The sequence below is a fragment of the Sarcophilus harrisii genome, chromosome 3 (assembly GCF_902635505.1).
Source record: "Sarcophilus harrisii chromosome 3, mSarHar1.11, whole genome shotgun sequence".
NCBI lineage: Eukaryota > Metazoa > Chordata > Mammalia > Dasyuromorphia > Dasyuridae > Sarcophilus > Sarcophilus harrisii.
The window spans coordinates 584,335,637-584,355,674 of record NC_045428.1 but is presented as its reverse complement, the minus strand read 5'-3'; the positions used below and the strand labels follow the sequence as shown (position 1 = coordinate 584,355,674).

Genomic DNA, 20,038 nt, shown 5'->3' with positions numbered 1-20,038 from the left:
AGGTCACTAGCTGAACCCTAAAATTCTGTGTTCTAAGGCTTCTTCTAACTCTGTTGTTCTTTGTCTGATATGTTCTGACATTCCCGAATTCTATATACAACATATATAACAAAGTCAGGCTATGCAGAAGGCAATAACTTTCCTAAGATTAGATAGGAAATGTGGACAGAATGGACTTCAGGCCCCAGGGGTTTGGGGAGGAGGAGAGGAGGGTCTCGTTCCCATGGGTGCCCATTTATCCTACAGTTTACATGAACAAGTTGTTATTAGACTCACCAGGCTTTAGACCGGGTAGTTTCAAACCTAGGGGAGTGTGTCCCTGAGGTACGTCCTGTCTCCTCCCCCGTCCCAAGCCTATCCATTTTTTGAGGTCTCTTGTTGTCTTCCTCCCTCCCCTTTCTCTTCATTTCTCCTTTCCTTGCTCATTCATCTTTTCCTTTCTCTAGAAGGCTTATCATAAGGCCTCCTGAGCCCTGCTTAGCTAAAGAGATCACTGCCCTTGGCCTAGATTGTGATCCTAGTAGAAGTATCTGTCATCTCCATCAGAGAGCCGGGCAGGATGGCTGAGAACAAGTCTGCTGCCAAGACCCAGCTCAGCATGGCTCATTCGCCACTGCCCGGTGGGTCGCATGGGCATCCAGCTGCACCCTGGGAACCAGGGAAGTTTAATGGGCTGAGTGTCTTGTTGAAGACTATTCTCTGATCCCAGATACAGCAGAATCAGCAGCTCCTGGGTGCGGGATTAAGGGATAAAATGGATTTGTCAGTTTGACTTCTTCTTGATCCAATCAAGGCCTTCATCTTCCTTCCTTTCATCCTCTCCCCTTCCTTCTCTCTCATCTTACCTTCTTTCCTCTTCCCTCCTTTCTTTCTTCCCTATATACTTCCTTCCTCTTCCTACTCTTTTTTCTATTTTCCCTTCCTTCCCTTCCTTCTTTCATAAACCTGACATTCCCTTCATCTCTCCTTCCCCTTCTCTCCTTCATTCCTTTCTTCTTATCTTTTTCTTTTTCTTTCTCTTTCTCTTAAGGCTCTAATCTTCCCTCCCTTTCCCTTTCTATTCCTCTTCTCTTCCTTTTTCTTCCCTTGCTCTTCCTTTCCTCTCCCTTTTTATCCCCCTTCTCTTCCTTCTTTTTCCCTTCCCTAAAGGCCCCAACCTTCCTTCCCTTTCCCTTTCTTCCTTACTCTTCTCTCCTTTCCTTCCTTTTCTCCCTCTCCCTTTCTATTTCTCTTTTCTTCCTTCCTCCCTCACTTTTCCTTTCCTCGCCCTTTTATGCCCCTTTTTTTTCTTCTTCTTCCCTTCCCAAAAGGCCCCAATATTCCCTCCCTTTCCCTTTATATCCCTTTTTTCTTCCTTGCTCTTCCCTCCTTTCCTCCTTCTCTCCCTCCTTCTCCCTTTCTATTCCTCTTCTCTTCCTTTTTCTTCCCTTGCTCTTCCTTTCCTCTCCCTTTTTATCCCCCTTCTCTTCCTTCTTTTTCCCTTCCCTCAAGGCCCCAACCTTCCCTCCCCTTCCCTTTCTATTCTTCTTCTTTTCTTTCCACTTCTCTCCCTCTTTTTCTCCTTCCCTGCTTCTCCCTTTCCCTCTGCTTCCTTTCCCCATGGTTCTAACAGAATCCTTCCCACCACCTCTTCCTAAAGACCTTGCCTGCCTGCCCATCCTCTGACCTCACCTATGGGAGGTCCCCCAACAGTCCCCTCCTTGCCTTTCCTTGCTCCTCCCAAGGCTGAGTTGGGGACTGTTTTGATTTGCAGGGTCAGGGGGAAGGGAAGGGGGAGGGGATGTCTGGCCGGGGCTTCTCCTCCCCCCTCCCTTAATTCAGTCTGCTGTCCCCTTTGCATTCCTCCAACCGCTCCCTTCCCCTCTCCCAGCTCTGAGCTGCTGTCTCAGTTCCCCTGAGGCCCTTCCTCTCCCTCCTTCAGCTTCTCCCCTAGTCTGTCTTCTTGTCACTCTCTGTCTCCCATTCCCATCCCAGCCTCAGAGAGATGCGGTGAGAGCTGAGGGAAGAGTGGGTGACAGAGGGAAAAACTCCAACAAAAGTAGAATAGAACAGAGGGGTGGTGAGTTTTAGGGGGTACCTGGAGTCTCAGGTGAGCGGGCACTTCCTCAGTCTCAGCCTGAGCCCTCCCCGGCTCTCCAGCCCCCCCGTGAGCTGGCTCTGGGTCTCTAGGGGTGCATATGACCCCCTGAGTTCCCAGGGTGACCTCCCTCAGCACTTTGTCTTCAGGAGTGATGGCCAGAGTCATTGGGACACCCATCTGGACAGCTGTGGAACCCCCTCCTAGGAGGGGGGCAGCTGGGCTGGGAGCAATTGGATCAGAGAGAGCTGGGTTCCCATGCCATCTCAGATGACAGTGACTACACAAAGGTCACTTGTTTCTCAGGGACTCAGTTTCCACCTCCATAAAGTGAGGGGGCTACATGGCATGATGGGGAAGGTCCATTCCGGCTCGAAAGTCCAGGGCTTGATCCATGGGTGGGACGGACCCTGGCCCTGCCTCTCTCGTTGCACCTCACAAGCTCCCGGCTCACATCCGTTGTGGCTTCTGTCCCCCTCCCCTGCCCTGTCCCCCTGTGGTCTCTCTGTGTGGTGGGGCTCTCTCCGGGTGTGCTGACCGACTCCCCTCGTCCCCCAATGTCGTTGCTGTCTGATTTGCCTTTACTCTGTCTGTTTGGTATTACAGTGGGCTTCTCTGCGTCCAAAGTCTCCTTTTAGGAGCAGAGAATGGTTAGGAGCCTTGAAGGTACCCCCCGACCTGTCTCAGGAAGGTGTAGTGACGCCGCGGCCGCCTGCATGCTCTCAGGCTAGCCACCTCCCCCCTCGCCTCCTCATTGACATTTCTGAAACTCCAACTCATGGATTGTGACATTCCTCCTTGATATGGTGGGGCCATCCGGAGCCCGAAAACCAGCATTTATGAAGCAGGTCCAGGATGGGGGGCCCCGAGGGCTCCCAGTACGCTCTTGTCCCCCCTTTCACCTTCCTCTTACCTCTCTCCCTTCTCCCTCATGCATCCCTTTTTCTTTCTCTCTTCTTCCCCTTTCCTCTTTTCTCTCCCTCTCCTTATCCTCTCTTCTCTCCCTTATATCTCCCCTTTCTCCTCTTTTTTCATAATCTTTCTCTATCTCTAATTTTTTCTCCTCTATCTATATATCTCCATCTCTTTTCTAGCCTTATTCTTTCCTCTCTTTTTTTCTCCTTTCCCTCTGTAGTTCTCAGTCTCTCCTGATTCATTTTTCCTCCTCTTCCTCTTTCTCTTTCTCTGTCTTTGTCTCTTGGTCTCTCTCTCCTTCTCTCCTCTCCTTTATGTCTATCTCTACTTTTCTCTGTCTATTTCTCTCTGTTTCTCTCTCTCTCTTGGATTCTGTCTCTGTCTCTCTATGTCTTTCTCTCTGTTTCTCTCTATCTCTGACTTTGTTTATCTTTCCTCTCTGTTTCTCTGTCCGTCTTATTCTGTCTCTCTTTGTCTCTGTATCTCTCTGAGTCTCTGTCTCTCTGTGTCTCTATTTGTCTCTTTCTGTCTCTCTGTCTCTCTTATGTGTGTGTGTCTCTTTTCCCCCTTCTCTCTCCTCCTCTCTCTGTCTATCTTTAACTCTTTTTGTTTCTCTGTCTCTCCTCTCTGTTTCTCTGTCTTACTCTGTCTCACTGTCTCCATCTCTCTCACACATACACACAGACACAGACACATAGACACACACACTTTCTCTTTTCTTCTTTAACTGAAAAAAAAAATTTACTCAAACCTTCTCCCACAGTCCAAGTCATTCACCCCGATTGGCTTTTCCATTCAAACCAATGGGAATAAACTCTGGGGGCCACTTTGGTAAAGGCCCCTCCTCTGACTTCCCTCCACCCGGGGATGGGGGTGGGAGTAGAATGTTTCTGCCAAGTCCAAAGCTAACATTCTGGATCTTCTTCTAAATGACTGTCCTGTGACCTCTCACCAAATTTGCACTGGATTTGGGGTCTTGAATCAGCCAGCTGATTCAAGGATGATGGCTCCTTGCTCTCCTTGCCTCCAGGATGCCCTTCCTGGGAGCCAGCTCTCCCAGGGGTCCTGGCCACACCCACCATCCCATCCTGGGGCAGGGTGAGGGAGTGGGGGGGGTGGGTTATGGATGTTTTTGTCTGTGATGGGAGTTGCGTATGTGTGACCGAGTGAGCGTGTGAACTCTGAACTTCTTCTGTCTGAACTTTGCAAGCATTTGCTAAAGATCCTGGTTATTCTCATCTTCTAGCAGTAAATCTGGGTACTTGCCAACCTCTCTGGAACGTCTCCAAGCTGATGCTGCCCACTAGGCTTTTGGCCCTTCCAATATGTGTCTAGATCACCAGCCTTTGTGGGCTGGGTGGCCGTGGGCCCTGGCTGATGGCTACAATGAGCAATCCATATCTGGCCCTAAGCCTTGTTAGGCTTGGCAGGAGGAGGAAAGAAGAGATGGAGGAGGGAGCTGGAGCATTGGTGGGAGGTTTGGCTCTCAGGGGTCTCCATAGGTGAAACCTAGCCCTTCTTCCCTGCCGAGTACACTGGATAGCTCCCTATTGACCCCTAGGACTCAGCCAGTCAGAGGTGACCGAGAAGCCATCTGGTCCAACTCCTATCCTGGGAAACATATCCTCTTAAGTATTTTTTTTTTAAATAGACTGACCTCATCTTTCTGGGAATCCCAGGTTGGCTCTAGGAATTGGGGGCTGCAAACATCCCTATGGAAGTAGAGCAAGAGCATTAGGAACCCTCATTTTCATCCTAGGTTGACCATAGCTTAACTCCCCTGTGTTACCATGGTTTTTGGACCTCCTTATTCTATCTATAAAAGGGGGATGGGGGAAGGATTATGTGCCCCTTAAAGTTTCTTCTGGCCCCAGCCTTCCATGCATCTCTAAGTCTGGATGAATCCACCTTCAGCCTTCAGATTACTTCCCCTTATTTCTGGACCCCCAGCTCTTCCTCTACAAAATGGATGGTCCGACTCCAATGACCCTAATAAACTGAATTTGCTGTGTTAAAGCCAGTCGAGTACACTCAGATCTGGAGAGTGACAGGCCTAAGAGGAGATGCCTCCTGCTTCCTCCATCCTTCTCTGGGATCTTTCCCTCTTGCCAATTAAAAAAACAAAACCAAACCCAAAAAAGCGAAAACTCTTCCCCCACCCACCCTGCATCGCTTGCAGTTTCCAGGGCTGGCAAGTACACATGGAATGTTTTTAGGAATGCTGTAGTTCTGCATAGATCTATTCAGCGGGTTGTCCACGGCCTTGAACATGACTGATAATTTTTTCTCTCTCCAAACCACGAGCTCGGCCCCATTTTGACGAAGCCCCCTAGCACATGGTCTGGGTCTGACCAGAGGAACTTGCTTGTTTTCCTCAATGGGTCAGCAATGGGGAGTGGCTGAGGGGGACAGGCAAGCTGCAAGGCCATGCCGTTGACCTCTGTGGCCCCTGACCTTCTCCCCCTTGCCCATCTTTCTGAACCGGTATTCCTGATGACTTTTGGTGACACTGGGTAAATTCAGTCCATGCTCACCTTTTGCTATGACCTCATAGCCACGGTAGTTCCCCTAGGATTCCCTCCAGAGGACATGTGGCCTGGGGTGAACCTGGAATGAAAGGTGGGGGGCAAAATCTGCGGGCATTCGTCAAGAATGGGAAGCAGGGTGAGGAGGGCACAATAGTCTGAGCCCAGCGCGGGGCTTTTTGCTGGCCACATGAGCCCCTAATTGTCCGTGGCCTCCTCACAGGGAGGAGTCCCGTGTCCACCCCCCATGATTTTTAGAGGGGCCATCCTGTAGAACCCAATGCCCTTGCTTTTGCTATTTCCCCATATTCGTAGAGAGGCTGTCCCTGAGAGATGTTTACCTGTTCCTAGTATGGGAACTCTGAGTGGGGATGGGGAGGGTCATCCTTCCATTCCTAGACAATGGAGTAGGGGGTGGGGATGGGGGGGTCTTAAAGGCTTTTCTGCTTGATTGTGCTCTCTCCCTAGCTCCAGACTTTGTGGGAGCCGGGGAGATAGACCCTTCCACATTCCCCCCTGAGTTTCAGAAGGGCAAACACCAGGAGACATCCCTCCCGGCCCCCCAGTTTCCCAAGCGGGAGGGCTACCAACCGATCCTTCTATCTCCTCCCCCAACCCGGCCAAAGTAGATCCGGCTGAGCTGCTGGTTTCTGGGGTTCCAGTGAGGGTTGGGGAATCTCCTTTCTCCTTCTTCCTTCCTCACCACCCCCCCAGAAGTGGGATGGAGGTAGGAGGATGGGGAAGGGCCCGGTGGCAGCTGCGTATTATGTGGGGCGCTCTCTCTTGCAGGTCAAACAGGCTTTGGGCTTAAAAGGCCTGTTTCTCAGAAATCCAAAGCAGGCGTCCCTGGACAGTCATGCTGCTGGGCAGTTCCACAACAGACCCTCCATTAGCGGGCAGCTCCTGAGGCGCACGGCTAGCGCGCCCACCAAGAGCCAGAAGAAGAACAAAAAGGGCTTTCCCGAACTCACCATGGACACCAAAGAGCCCGGCTCGGAGGCGGCCGGCGAGGACACCTCCCAGCCTCGCTTTGACTCGGAGCCGGAGAGCGCGGCCCTGGTCCCCGGAGCCCTCGGTGAGGGGCCAGGCCGAGGGCCCAAAGGTAAGGCCCAGGGTCCTGGGACAGGGACGAGCCAGAGCCGCCCCGCCGAGGGCCTGACCCTGAGTGAGCCCACCCGAAGGGCGGAGAGGTTCCAAAACCTGGGCCTTGGCTCCCCAGGTGAGAGGCCGGGGACCCCCGACGGGGCCGGGCCTGCCGGCATGGCGGCCAGCTGCATGAAATGCATGATTGGCACCTGCGAGGGGCCCGAGGTCGAGGGCCAGTGGAGCGGCTGCCAGCCCTGCCCGGGGCCCGGCGGCAGGGAGGCCCCCCGGCCCGAGCAGTGTAGCGGGGCACTCGAAGGAGCCGGGAGGCTGGGACTCGGACCCTGGGGCATCAGCGAGCAGCCCCGAGCCCGGCAGGACTATCTCCCTCCCGGCCCCGGAGGCAGCAGCAACAACAACAGCAGCAACAGCAACGGCGGCCACGGAGCTGCCCCGGGCCCCCAGGACGATGCCCAGCCCCTGGGCGCGGGAAGGAAGAGCAGACCTTTGTCTAAATGCCTCGGGGCGCGGTGGCCGGGAGGGAAATACGGGAGCGCTGTGAACCTGGTTACTGCCGCCAGTGGCTCCGCACCCTGTGACTCCAGCAGCCTGGAGAGCCTCAGGGGTCCTGACAATGCCCGCAGATCCGTGGGCACCTTGCAGAGGGAAATGAATGCTTTGTTTGTTCAAAAATTGGAGGAGATTCGGAGTAAATCCTCTCTATTCTTTACTGGTAAGACTAGATTTTCTTCCCCCTTACCGGTCTGTACGAAGCGCTCCCCTCCCCACTGTGTCCGTCTCCATCACTCCCCAATCCCCCCTCAGCATGGCCTGGGGGGTAGTGAAGACGTTTTCGTGTGGCTTCTTTGGGATTGGGGGGTCCCTTTTCTTTTTCAGTGTGTTTCTGTACCAAGTTGGTTTTGCTTTTGCTTAAATTAGGCTCCCTACCTCTGCCCCTGGTCTTTAGTCCTTCCCATAAGCCATCCTGTTCTCTGAGATCATTGTCATCCTCCTACGAAAACCCACGTGGAATCGCTTTAATGTAGGATTGACCAACCAGAGCCCTGAGATTGGGGCGGGATGGTCACAGGGCTCCATTCTCGGGTGCTTGATAGTTCTATCCTTGGAGTCTTTCCTTCAAGTCTCCATTCCCAGATCTCCCCTTCAAAGCTCCACTTCTCTCCCTTCCAAGCTCCCTCCTTGGGACCCTCTCTTCAAGACTGTCTCCTTTGGACCTTCCCCATTTTAGGTCTCCATCCTCAAAGACTTCCTTTCTGTTTTCTTGAAAAGTCAGGCCTCAAGGGAAATCTGGAATAATTGAGAGTTGTCAATGAGGCTCTCCTCTGGGTCACTGACCACATTTCTAGGCAGAGGGTTCTGGGAGAAAAGTCTCTCTATTAATGAAAGTTGTCAAATTGAAGAGGTTTAATAAAATAAGGCATCTTGGCTCTTTGGGCTTAGATTGTTCAGAATTCATGGCATTCGAGGCAACAACTTGAATGAACTTTACTTTCTCTTCCTCTCAGGATCCAGGACTTTGTGACTGGATCTGTCTTGCCACCCACAGAGTTCTTAGAATTAAAAAAAAAGTTTTACATTGAAATGGGAAAGAAAAATCTCAAAACATAAGAGTGTATTTTCCTCTGCAGATTTGCAGAGTTTTTTAATCGTAGCTTTTTATTTTGCATCAAAATCCACACAAAGATAATTTTCAACGTTCACCCTTGCAAAACCTGGTGTTCCAAATTTTTCCCCCTCCCTTCTCCTCACCCCCTCCCTTTACCTCACCCCCTTCCCTAGACAGCAAGTAATCCAATATAGGTTAAACAAGACATGCGATGAGAGCATCTGAACTGTCTTTGTTTAAATTTACTAGGGAGGAAAAACTGTTCATCACTAGAAAATGGGGGTCTAGTTCAACCTCCCACCCAGGGGAATCTCCTCTACCATGGCCTTGCTGTAGGATACTTGTGGGAGCTTGAGTGAAACATGTCTCAGGGATCCTCAGTTCCCCTTCTGTAAAAGGAGAAGTGACAATACTGACAATTGGTAAATCTTGTTTTGCTGTAGAAAAGTGATTGATTTGATGATCCCATCAGTCTCCCTTTCCAAGGTGTTCCAACTCACTCCCCCCCCCCCCACCTTGAGGCTGGCTATATTAAGTTCAGAGAACTATGATTGGTGGAAATATCTTTCCAATATGAATAGAAATATGTCTCCCTATACCCTTTCCCCATAAATTTTAATTTTCCCCTCTGGGCCAAGCAGACCGAATATAATTCCTCTTGGGTATGATGCTCCTTAGACTATCTAAAGACAGCTGCTGTGTTCTCACCCTCCCTCCCCCCATTGCCGATTATGATCTTGCACTGGTAGAGGTGGGGACACATTCCCAAAGTTCCACCAGCCATGGATGTCCGAGGAGGTGAGGGCCTCTAGGATTGTTCACAAATGTGGGGTAGAATAACTGAGGAGGAGCTGGATCAAGAGGTGGAAAGTTGGGGTTCTCCTCCCCTTCCTCAAATTCCCTGGGAACAGTCCCAGATTCCCTCTCCCTGCTTCTCTGGTTCCATCAACTCTTACTCTTAGAACCCAGTATTTTAGTTAGTGTTCGTCACACTCCACTTTCTCCTTGTGCTTTTTCATTTTCCTGGTTCCTGACCTTCTCTTTCCCCTGAGAGCTGCTCCCTCTGGCTGCAGAGAGGAGACTAAAAGCCATCAGCACATGGAAGCAATGATGTATAGGAGGAGCATTTCAGATGATAAAACTTCCCTTGATTACCTGGAGGCAAAGACTCTTGATCCCATTGAGGAGGGGAAAAGGCACTGAGTTCACTCACACCTGAAGAATCAGCATCATTCACAACACACTCAGTAACGCTTCCTTTAATCCTTTAATCCGGCTGGACTGGGAGCTGCCCCCCCTTTCCCCATCCCCACCCCCTCACCATCCTTCCCTGACTGGGAGCAAGGAGTGGGAAATCAGACCTAACAGCATTTTCTTTGCTGCTCAGGGCACCCTGTTGAATCAAATCAAACATACCTTTCTATGTTCAAAGTTTGGGAAGTGATGAGCTGATGGAAGCCAGGACTCCTGATCATTTATACCCCAAATTTGCTGAAGGTGGACGTCCCAGAAACTGGGGGGAAGGCCCGTGCAATCACATTTAATTGGTCCTTTGGCAGTTTCACTATAGGGAATATTTATTAAACTTAAACAAAAAACTACTCATCAGTGCTCTGGTTGGGCAAACCTTCCCAACTACAGGGAGGGCTTTGATAAAATCCCTCCCTGCGATTCCTACTTCCCTTCATCCCCGTCCTGCCTCAGTCTCCCCCTCCTGTCTCCCCCTCCCGACTAATTATGGTTTTCCTGCCCACATGCATACTCTACCTCTGTAGTTAAGAATTGAAAGGACAGAGAGATTTTAAGGTAATTCTCCAAGACTCTTCCCCACTCCCCTGTCCCGGATGTTTCCCCACCCACCCACCCGAGCATCCCTTGTTTGGCTCGAGGCTCTTGAAAGTTCTGGCCCCCCAATATCATGTCTGACCACAGGGCCTCAATAGGCCCTGAGCATGCTGGGCGGATGGGCTTGGGGATGTGACTGAGTGGTTTCCTCCAGCCTGGAGGGGTCTGTGTTCCGCATGGGGTTCTCTTTGAGCTCGCTCGAATTGTGTGTGTTTGGGGTGGGGGGAGGGGGGAACACCTTGGCTGCAGCCTTGGCTGCAAGGGGCGAGGGAGGACCTGAGGGACAATGCGGGGCTGGGAGGGTGGAACCTCCGGGTGTTGGCCGCGGTCCCTCAAACCCTCCCCCACCCGAATCCCGCGTTCCCCAGAGTTCTGCCTGGGTTGCCACCCTCACCCCCTGGGATGGGCCTCTCGGAGGGCTGGGCCCCGGGCGCTCCCGTCTCTCACTCCCGCACTGGCCTGACGCTGTCCTTCTCTCCCCAGATGGCCGCCCGTTCTCCATCCAGAGATCTGTCTCGTCTTTGTACAGCCTCGAAACCATCGCGGAGGAGCCGCTCGTTGCCAAGGAAACACCATCCCCAGCTCCCTGCCCCCCTCTGCCCCCCGCCCCCACCAGCGACTCCGAGGGAGGGTCCCAGGGCTCAGCAGGCTCGGGCTCCGACACCCCTCTGAGCTCCCCCTCCCCGGGTGGGCCAAGGACCAACGGCCCGGAGGGATTATCAGCTCCGGGGCCCCACCCCACTGAAGGAAGGCCGGAGGGTGGAGAAGGGGAGGCCCGGGGGGCAGGGCAGGCCTTCCTTCCGCCCCCCGCCCCCTGCGCGGAGGAGCCGGATGGGGCGGCTCAGCGGGCAGGGCGCCCAGGGGACCCCCCGGCTCCCCGCCGGCCTGTGGGTTCCGTCCCCCTGCGCGTCCCCCCGGCCCCAGCTTGGGTCCTGGCCGCCCGGCCAGCCGCGGTGAGGAGGGCCAAGAGCGAAGGGCAGGTGACCGTCGACCAGCTGGTGGTGCGGCGCGCCCCGCCTGGCCAGTCCCCCGCGGCCGCCGTCTACTCGGACGCCACGGGCAGCGACCAGCTTTGGAGCAAGTTGGAGCCGGGCAGCCACCGGGACAGCATGTCCTCCTCCTCCAGCATGTCCTCCAACGACACCGTCATTGACCTCTCGATGCCCAGCCTGGTGAGGAAGAGCCTGCCCAACCTGGGCAGCCTGGCGGGCAGCCGGGAGAAGCTGGGCGGGCTGGCGGCACACCAGAGCCCCTGGCCCCGCTCGGCCGCCGCGGCCGGCGCCGACCTGCCCCTCGTGACCAAGAGCAAGTCCAACCCCAACCTGAGGGCGGGCACGGCCCCCCCGCCGGCCCCCGACGAGCTGCGGCCCCGGCCGCTGGCCCGGAGGCCCGAGGACGCCCTGGCCGCCCTCCGCCGGAGGCCCACGTGGAGCCGCCTGTACATGGAGGGCCTCCGGGCAGAGGGGGCCTGCCTGCGGCCCCGAGCTCAGGACGCGGGGGCCGCGGCCAAGTCCAAGAGCTTGGGCGACCTCACGTCCGACGACTTCGCCCCGGGCTTCGAGAGCACCTACCGGAGCATCAGCCGCAGCTTCGGCCCCCGCGCGGCTCCCGCCGCCGGGCCGGGGCGGCCCCCGGGGGCCGGGCTTCGGGCCGGGCCCCGGGACGAGCTGACGGAGCAGCTGAGGAGGCTGACGGGCTTCCAGCAGGCCGGGGACATCACGTCCCCCACCAGCCTGGGGCCCGCGGAGGACGAGGACGTGGACGAGGGCGCGGCGGCCCCAGCCGGCCCGGGCCCCGGCTTCCTGCGCCGGTCTTCCTCCCGGAGCCAGAGCAGGGTGCGCTACATCGCCACGAGGGCCCGGCAGGCCCAGGAGAGGCAGCGGCTGCAGGGGCTGGGGGTCCGGGGCCCCCTGGAGGAGCGGGGCAACCCCGAGGGGGCCTGCTCCGTGAGCAGGGAGGCCTGTGTGGACTCCCTGGCCCGGCTCATACCCCCATCCAAGCTCGCCTCGGGCCTCCTGGAGGATTCGCACTCAGGCCCCGCTCTCTTGAAACTTTAAGCCCAGCAGAACTTGGGAGGCGGGAAGGAGAGAAAGCACTTGGCTTTGAGCTGCAAAGACCGAGAAGGGTTCTTCCTTGCGCGGTCCCGCCCGCCCGTCACTCGGCCCTTCTCTGGGCTCCGGCTGGGGCTGAGTGGTGGGGCGGGTCCGGAACCCGTCCCTCCGGCCTAGCCGAGGCTCGGCCTTCTCTGTGCCCAGCGCCCCCCCCTCCCCCTCCCCTACAACCCCGGCCCGGTTTCTCCGTCCAACCTGCCCAGCCCCGGTGCCCCGGCCCCTGGCTGCAATCCCGCATGCTAGCACTCCCCCTCCCCAAACCCGGGCTGGCCTGGGGCCCGGCCCCCCTCGCCCACCCCCTGAATCTGCCAGCTCCCCAGGCCTCGGAGGTGCTCATGCTGCAGTCAAAGCAGGAGGGAGGACGTGGGGCTCTAGACCTCTCCCACTGCCCCCCCCCCCGGGGGGGCAGCCGCCCTCCAGCTCAAATACGGGGAGGGTTTGGGCTGGGGGGATGCCCCCCACAACGCTGCTGTACATAGTGCATGGAGGGGAAGCCCTCCGTGCTTGCACTGCCACGCCAGGGTTTTCATGTGTTTTAAAATGAAATTATATACATATATATATTTAAATTTTTAGACCCACATATAGAATACGAGAAAAGCTATCCAAAATGATCCTTCTCCGTTTTTACCTTTGTTTTTAGCTTCATGTGTATGTACTTACACATGCATGTGTAGGTGTACGGTGTGTGTATGGTGTGTGTATGTCTGTGTGTGTGTGTTCAGGACAGTGAGAGAGAGGCTATGAAGCTACCAGCCCTTCTGGGTGGGAAAAATGTTGACCGAAGGGGCTTCCAAGCCCACCCTAGTCCCAGGAGAAGGCAATCACTTTCCCTGGGCCACCCCTCTCCCCTTTTTACCCATCTTGTTTTATTTGTATCAGAATTTTCTCTGTACATGGAACCATTTTAAAAAACTTATTTGTAAGCTCTTGAATGACTCCAATAAAATGCATTCAACCTTTCTGTTTCTGACTTCTTTCAACTGTAGCTGGGCTCTGGGCTCTGGTGACCCCTTCTCTTCCGGAGCTGGGCTGGGCTGGGCTGCCGAGCTGAGCTAAGTTTTGGACCCCGCACTAGACTGGCTGCGCTGGGGACTCCGCTCTGGAGTGGCTTTGGGTGGGATTCCTCTCTGAGCTGAACTGAATTTGCTCCTGATTAGATAGGGGGGAGTGTTGGGGGGGGGGGGAAGTTTTCTGGACCGAGTTTGAAGTTCTTGCGGCTGGCAATGGCTCAAATTTGAAACTGAGCATTATTGGGTTTTGCCCAGAAATGCCGGACTCTGGGCCAAGAGTGTCTGAACTCAGTGGTTTGGGGTTCGGTGCTGGATAGAGCTCCCTAATTGTGGTCGTCACAGCTGTAGCCGTTGACAGAATTTGAAGTCATTTGGCAGCCTAGAAACCATAGCACTGACAGGAAGAATTATTTAAAACAGGAAACTTGCAGGTATTCTCTCTTAGTGGAGGTACAGCCCCAAGATGGTCCCCCTCAGGACCATATCCTGCACCTTCCTCTTAGCTGTGGCTTCCTCGTATTTCAGGGCCTTTTCCCTGGAAATTGGGTTTATCTTAAAAGATTGAATTGGACCTCATTTCATACCTCCTGCCCTGGATACACTTGGCAGCCATAGCCCCAAGAGTCCAATTGTCTGGACTTCGGGCTCAAGACCAGGCTGGCCCATGTTGGAGTCTGGGTTCAATGGGCTGGGCTGAGCTGGGTTCAGCTGAGAGGCAAGTTGGATTATTGATTAGGTGGGGAGAACAATATGTACAAGGCAAGGAATTTTGTCTAAAAAGACAAAAACAATAGTCCCTGTCAGAAGGAGTCTGCATTTTACATTACAAATTATGAAGAAATTGTTATCCATCCGACCTTGGAGGGCCTCCAAGGGGAGGTGGCGGCTGGGGAGAAGCCCAACCACTGTCAAGGAGCAGCCCACTCCACTCATTTATAGAAGTTTTTCTTAACATTTGCCTCGATTTGCTGCTTTACACCTTGTACTCACTGCACTTAACTCTGTCCTCTGGAAGGGAAGGCAGGTGGTCAAGCAGAACAGGATAGGTGAAACCCCTCTTCCACATCACAGCTCTTCAAGCAGTGAGCTATCCTGTGTTATATTCAGGGTTTGTCTACCTAAATGTTGTTTCAGTTCTTTGAGGATAGGGGGTTCCATCTGCAGCCAGAGAGGACTGCGGGACCTGAATGTGGATGGCAACACAGCGTTTTCACTTTTTGTTGTTTGCTCGGCTCTTTCTCCTTTTCGCCCCTTTTCGAGCTGATCTTTCTTGTTCAGCATGATGATTGTGGGAACATGTTCAGAAGAATTGCACATGTTTAACCTGTTGTGGGTTACTTGCCGTCTAGGGGAGGGAGGAGAAAAATTCGCAACTCGATGTCGTGCAAGGGTGGATGTAGAAAACTGTCTCTGTGTGGACTTTGAGAAATAAAAAGCTATTATGAAAAAAGAGCGACTAGGGCGTTCCCATATGTTTGAGGCTTAAACTCGCCAGTTTAGCAGGGGCCCGTCTGGCTGAGGGAGGCCGTGCTGGATAAAGACGCTTCGCGTCGAGCTTGAATTGCCTCTGTCGGGGGACACTCCGGGAGGGCCCTGGCCGGGGCGGCCTCCGCAGCTCTGCAGGTGATGTTGGCGGGAGGGGGCTTGGGAGCCTTGGAAGCCCCGCCCTTTCATCCCCTGCGCCAGCCGGAATCAGGGTCATTCCGGGCCCGGCGGGCCGCGCCTTCGCCCGATTAGGGCGCCCCGCCCCTGAGCCAGAGCCGCCTCCAGGCTGGCCAAGGAGCCTCTCCTTCAGGGCCGGGTTTCAAAGCCGCGACTCCCCAGGGGCCGAAGGGGGTCTCGGGGCCCGGGCGGAGGAACCCCCGGGGGCGCGGCCTTCCGTACCCAGGACCCGGGAGCCCCGGCCGGCGCGCGCCCCCTCCCCCCCAGCTCTCCTGCCCGGCGAAGGGTCACTGAGGCACAAGAGAGCCTGCGTGGGAGGCCCCGGTGGCCGCCGCGCACCCTGAAAGTCCCGATGCGCCCCTCATTTGGGGTCGGTGAGACGCTCCCCCATCGCGCTCCGCCCCGGCCTCCGCTCTCCCGGGCCACCTGGTGGGCGTGGGAAGTCATTGAGGCTGCCCGGCCCGGAGCCCTCGTGCCCGGGAGGCCCCATGGCCCAGGCCCCCGAGGGGCCCGGCGGGCAGACAGGCCCCCGGGGCCCCGAGCTCCTCAGCGGCCGGGCCTGGGCCCCCGGGCTCAGATTCCGAAGCAGATGCAGCCCGCGGCCGAACTCGGCCCGAGGCAGGTGCTCTGGGAGCCCGGGCCCGCCCGCCTCGGAGGCATCTCCAGTCCCCGTCCTACCCCGGTCCCGGCTCCCTGCCCAGGGGTGCTCTGCCCGCCCCGTCCCCAGGACCGGCCGCCCGCCTCCGGGTCCGCCTGGCCCCAAACCGCTCCCTGCCTGCAGAACGGAGGGGGGGAGGCTCCGGCGCTGCTGGGCCCTCCCGGACTTCCTGTCTCTTAAATCGGTGCCCACCTGTTGGCACGGAAGAGCGAGCAGACCGGCCCCGGCGGCCAAGACCCCCCAAGGAGGCCCCGCCCCCAGGCCGCAAGGTGCAGGGGCCCGGAGGATGCGGAGGCAGCGGCCCCTCCTTGGGGGTTCTGGACCAGGAAAGGCGGCTCTGGCCTAGTCAGCCCCACCGGGACCGCATCCAGGCTGTCAGATCCCGGACAAGTCAGCTTCTGGGAGCCCCGCCACTCCCTCGGGGAGCCCCGGCTGCTGAGGGAGCCCCTGAACTCTCTGGGGGAGCCCCGGCTGCTCGCTGGGGGTCTCAATCCCTTGGTGACCCCCAGGCCCTCTATCCTCCTCTCAAAGCCCATCCAAGCTCCATCCACGGCTCCCTGTGACACCTTCTCTCCATCTCATCCTCTGCCGTCCCCTTCTCCTTTTTCCCTCCATCTTTCCCAATGAGTCCCACCTTCTCATGGTGTGGCCAAAGCATCTAAGTTCCAGCTGCAGTGTCCAGCGAACAGCCTGAATGTTCTTTAAGCAGTGACTTCTTCCCTGTCCAAGGGGCTCTCAAATGTCTTCTCCAGAATCCAAAAGCGTCAGTCCCAGGGGTGCTCGGCTCTCCTTGGAGTCCAGACTGCAGTGCTCCCGGAAAAACCAGCGTTGCCACCGTCCAGACCTTTGCTTTCTAGGAGGCTGCCCAGATCTGCCGAGGCGCTCCTTCCGAGGAGCAAACAAATGTCTTTTAATTTCGTGGACGCAGTGATCTTTGAGCCCAAGAACATAAAATCCGACTCGCCATCCACTTCTCCTATTTGCCAAGAAATGATGGGACTGGCTGCTAAGATCTTACTTTTGTTTCCCATCCAGCTTCAAGGTAGCATTTCCGCCCCCCCCCTTTCACCCTCATCAAGAGCATTTGTGACTCTTCTATGCTCTGTCATTAGGGTTCATCTCCGAGGTTGCTGATGGCCTTTGGTTCTGGCCTTTGATACATCTTTTTTCCCGGCCAGGAAAGTTAGTGATGGCAGCCCTGTCCTGCTCCCTTTTTCATCTCTTACCCATCAGCCGTTCCCTGATTCTGTCGCTCTTTGACCCCATGTCACTTACTGGTTGGGCCAGAATTTTGTACCGCTGCCTCGCTTTACAAAGTGGGGAGCAGGGGAGACAATTTGCTTGAGCTGACTCTGAGGAACCTGTGTCCCATAGCTCTGAGACCCAGAGGACCAGGCAGATGACCTGGTACTCCCATTCCTCGGAGGACTTGCCAGATTTTGTGGCGACACCAATGCTTTTCCTGGAACTCCCTCACTTTTACCATTATGTGGCCAATGTTTGGCCATGTGGCCTCCGGTTCCTCGGCCTCTCGGAGCCCAGCCGGCTCTTCTGGTCCTTGGTTCACACGGCGCTTTAGTCATTAGCTCTGCTGGGGGGTGAAATGATGCAGCTGCTGAGGATCATGGGAGGCCTTCCTCGCCTCTGGCCTTTCGCCACCCAGTGGCCACTGCTGCGTTTTCCAGACTTGCTGTGTACTGAGAGCAGCTCTTTCACAGCAGCATCCTCTGGGGTTTTAATTAGCTCAGTGGGGAACAATCCCCTCCACTAGCCCTACTGCTAACAATGTTTCCCAAGGCCCAATGCCCTCTAAGACTGGCAAGCCCCAAGGAGCATCGGTAAAGGAGCTACTCCAGGCATTCCTGACGCTAAATTACATCTGAACCCTTCCCCCCTCCCCCCCCCCCATTACAACTTCCGTTCCATACTGCTTTCTGGGGGCAATGCACTGCTCCACAGGCAAACTGAGGCAGGTCATACAAAACTTATAAAAACCGAAAATATCTAGGCTTTTCAGAAATCCTGCTTTCTGGCTCTGGCTAAGTCCTTAGAGACCACCTCCCCACAAATAGGAGGCTCCAACAAAGAAAAAACCCTGTGTCATTTACTGGATGGGCCAGAATTTTGTGGGACCACAGATTTGCAGGAGGCCAGGGCCTCCAGAGGCCACTGCTTTGCTTTACAAAGTGAGGAGCAGGGGAGACGTTTTGCTTGAGATGACTCTGGGTCTCAGAGCCACAGACTTCAGAGCCCCTTGGGACTAATCCCCTCATTTTATAGGGGAAGAGGCAGGACCAGGCAGCAGGACCAGGATTCCCAAGGCTGCATTCACCACAAGCAGACACAATACACTGGATTCTGGGCCATAATGGCCAAGCTGTGTTTGTGACAATTCAAGAGCAAACAATTTAGAGCCAGAAGATCCCAGGGACAGGGGTCTGATCCCCTGCAGGGGGGGATCCCTGCAGTTCTGGCTGGATGTCGCCTGAGGGGAAACTCAAGACAACAGGTCCAAATCATCTCTTTGGGGTACCCTGAATTTGCTCTCGCGTGCAGGGTCACAGTGCAAGGGCGGCTTGGTCCTAACAGTTCTAATAACCTCCCACACGATGGTCCTTTGTACTTACCTCTCACAACTGCCTCAGTTGCCTCCCAGAGGCCAGCTAGATTTCCCCACACAAGCCACTACCCTGCTCAGTAAGTTTCAGGGGCTCCCCACTGCCTGCAGCCCCTCCGTTGGTCATTTAAAGTCTTCCCCCAACTGGCTCCAACTTCTGTTCCTGGGCTGATCCCTCATGACGGCTCTCACATACTCTATGCTCCACCCAGGGTGAACCAGTGGCTGTTTCTGTATGACATGTTAGCTCTCATCTCCATGCCCTTGAGTGGGCTGTTCCCTCCCAGCCTCAGCTTCTTCCACACAACAGCCCAAGTGCCACCTTCTGAACAAGGTCATTATTACCTCTGTGTTTGTCCTGCTTCCCCCCAGCAGAATGTGGGCTCCCTTAAGACAGGGAGTCTTTCATTTATTTATTATTATTATTATTACTGTTATTTTTTGTGTGAGAGAAACAGACACACACAAGAGAGGGAGAAACAAAAGGAGAGTGACAGTCAAAGAAAGGCGGGTTTGCTCCAGGGCTGAGTGGAAATGGCTGCCTCCTGGTTCTGCACTTGGACACCACTTCTGCCTCTGAAGGGCTAGTAAGCAGTTAGCAAACATGCATCGAGGGCCCCGGAGATGTGTGTGCAAACTAGTCCCTGCTGAGCAGGGCACGCTCTGTCTCAGTCACGTGCGTCAGGCGGGAGATTTCTCCATAGCAGGATGCCTAGGAGGGGCTCACACTGCCCTGTTCCTCCTTCCTTCAGCTGGAGGTTAGCCAGGGGACCCCACCAAGATGCCCCAGAAGGCACAGGTTGTGAATGGCCCCTGCTACTGGCCAGGCGCAGTAAAAGGAACATGGTTGCTCCTAGTCTGAGCTCCCACCATGGGCACAGCATGAACAACAATGCGGGGCCTGGAAACCAAGGGCCTCCGTGGCTCCCTCTGCCAGCACCATCTTGGGGGCTCCCCAATGCCCAGGATAACGCGAGAAAAAACGGAGCCTGAAAACTAGGAGCCGCGGGCCAAGAAAGGCCTGTAAGGCCAGCTTCGCCTAAAGGAGCGGACACGCAAAAGCAACTCTAAGCTCTTTAAAAATTCTATTTGGTACGGGCCATTTGACTGCTGGCGTATTTTAGTCAAAGATATATATATATATATATTTTAGAAAGTCTCTTTAACATTTAAATATATTTCAATATGAATGTCTCACAGAACAAAAAAAGTCAAGTCTTTCCGTCACAAATACTGCAGCATTAGAATAAACACTTACCAAAATAAACAATATGAGTGATATACATATATATACGTTTGTGGGTATAGTCTATCGAGTTAGTCATATTGTCGCTTTGAGTCACAAAAGCACAATATAAATACAGAATCTGATTGGAATTCCATTTCCCCTGTTGTAATAAAAATACATTCTTTACCACTGACAATAAAGCTAGTGCAAGTGTCGGGCGGGCAGCCCCCTTGGCCCCCTAGGGGCTCCTCACTTGGCTGGGACTTCGTACTTGAAAATGACGCTGAAGAGCCGGCCCCCCAGTCGGTCGGCCAGCCACGAGTTCTTGATGACGGCGAGCTTGAGGCTCTCGCAGCACAGGGCCGCGTAGTAGTTGGTGTGGATGGCGCGGCCCATGCCCTCAATGACCACCAGGTCCGTGCCGCGCTCCCGGACCAGCACGGCCAGCCCTTTGTCCAGACGGCTGCAAGGAAAGAGGCGTTCGGTGAGCCGGGCATTCCTGGGCAAGCGTCACTTGCCAGCACCCACAGAACTGACGTTAAAGCAACAGTGAGAAAGGGGAGGTAACTGTCCCCCTCCTACTACACGGGCACATCCCACGCTGCCTTTTGTATAGACCGTGTATCCTCGGGAGGGAGCTCCTCCCCGGTGACTGTCATCTTAGGGAACTCCTAATA

The 20,038-nt window shown here is 55.0% G+C and overlaps 2 protein-coding genes across 8 annotated transcripts in view; one reads left to right on the top strand and one right to left on the bottom strand.

Annotated features, from left to right (window-relative positions):
• The window catches only part of PLCH2 (phospholipase C eta 2), a 334,059-nt gene extending 320,913 nt beyond the window's left edge, over positions 1–13,146 (top strand). For 4 of the 7 annotated variants that reach the window (XM_031962993.1, XM_031962991.1, XM_031962992.1 and 1 more), the window contains 2 exons: positions 6,307–6,619; positions 10,556–13,146. In XM_031962993.1, the coding sequence (XP_031818853.1) occupies positions 6,307–6,619; positions 10,556–12,129 (1,887 nt within the window). In that variant the 3' untranslated portion in view covers positions 12,130–13,146. Of the gene's footprint in view, positions 1–6,306; positions 7,334–10,002; positions 10,034–10,555 lie in introns of all 7 variants that reach the window. The other 3 variants (XM_031962997.1, XM_031962996.1, XM_031962998.1) reach the window with 2 other exon arrangements.
• Positions 13,147–19,201: 6,055 nt separating this feature from the next.
• PANK4 (pantothenate kinase 4 (inactive)) overlaps positions 19,202–20,038 on the bottom strand; it is a 37,306-nt gene continuing 36,469 nt past the window's right edge. The window contains exon 19 of the mRNA XM_031962990.1: positions 19,202–19,824. Coding sequence (XP_031818850.1) covers positions 19,611–19,824 — 214 coding nt within the window. The 3' untranslated portion in view covers positions 19,202–19,610. The remainder of the gene's footprint in view (positions 19,825–20,038) is intronic.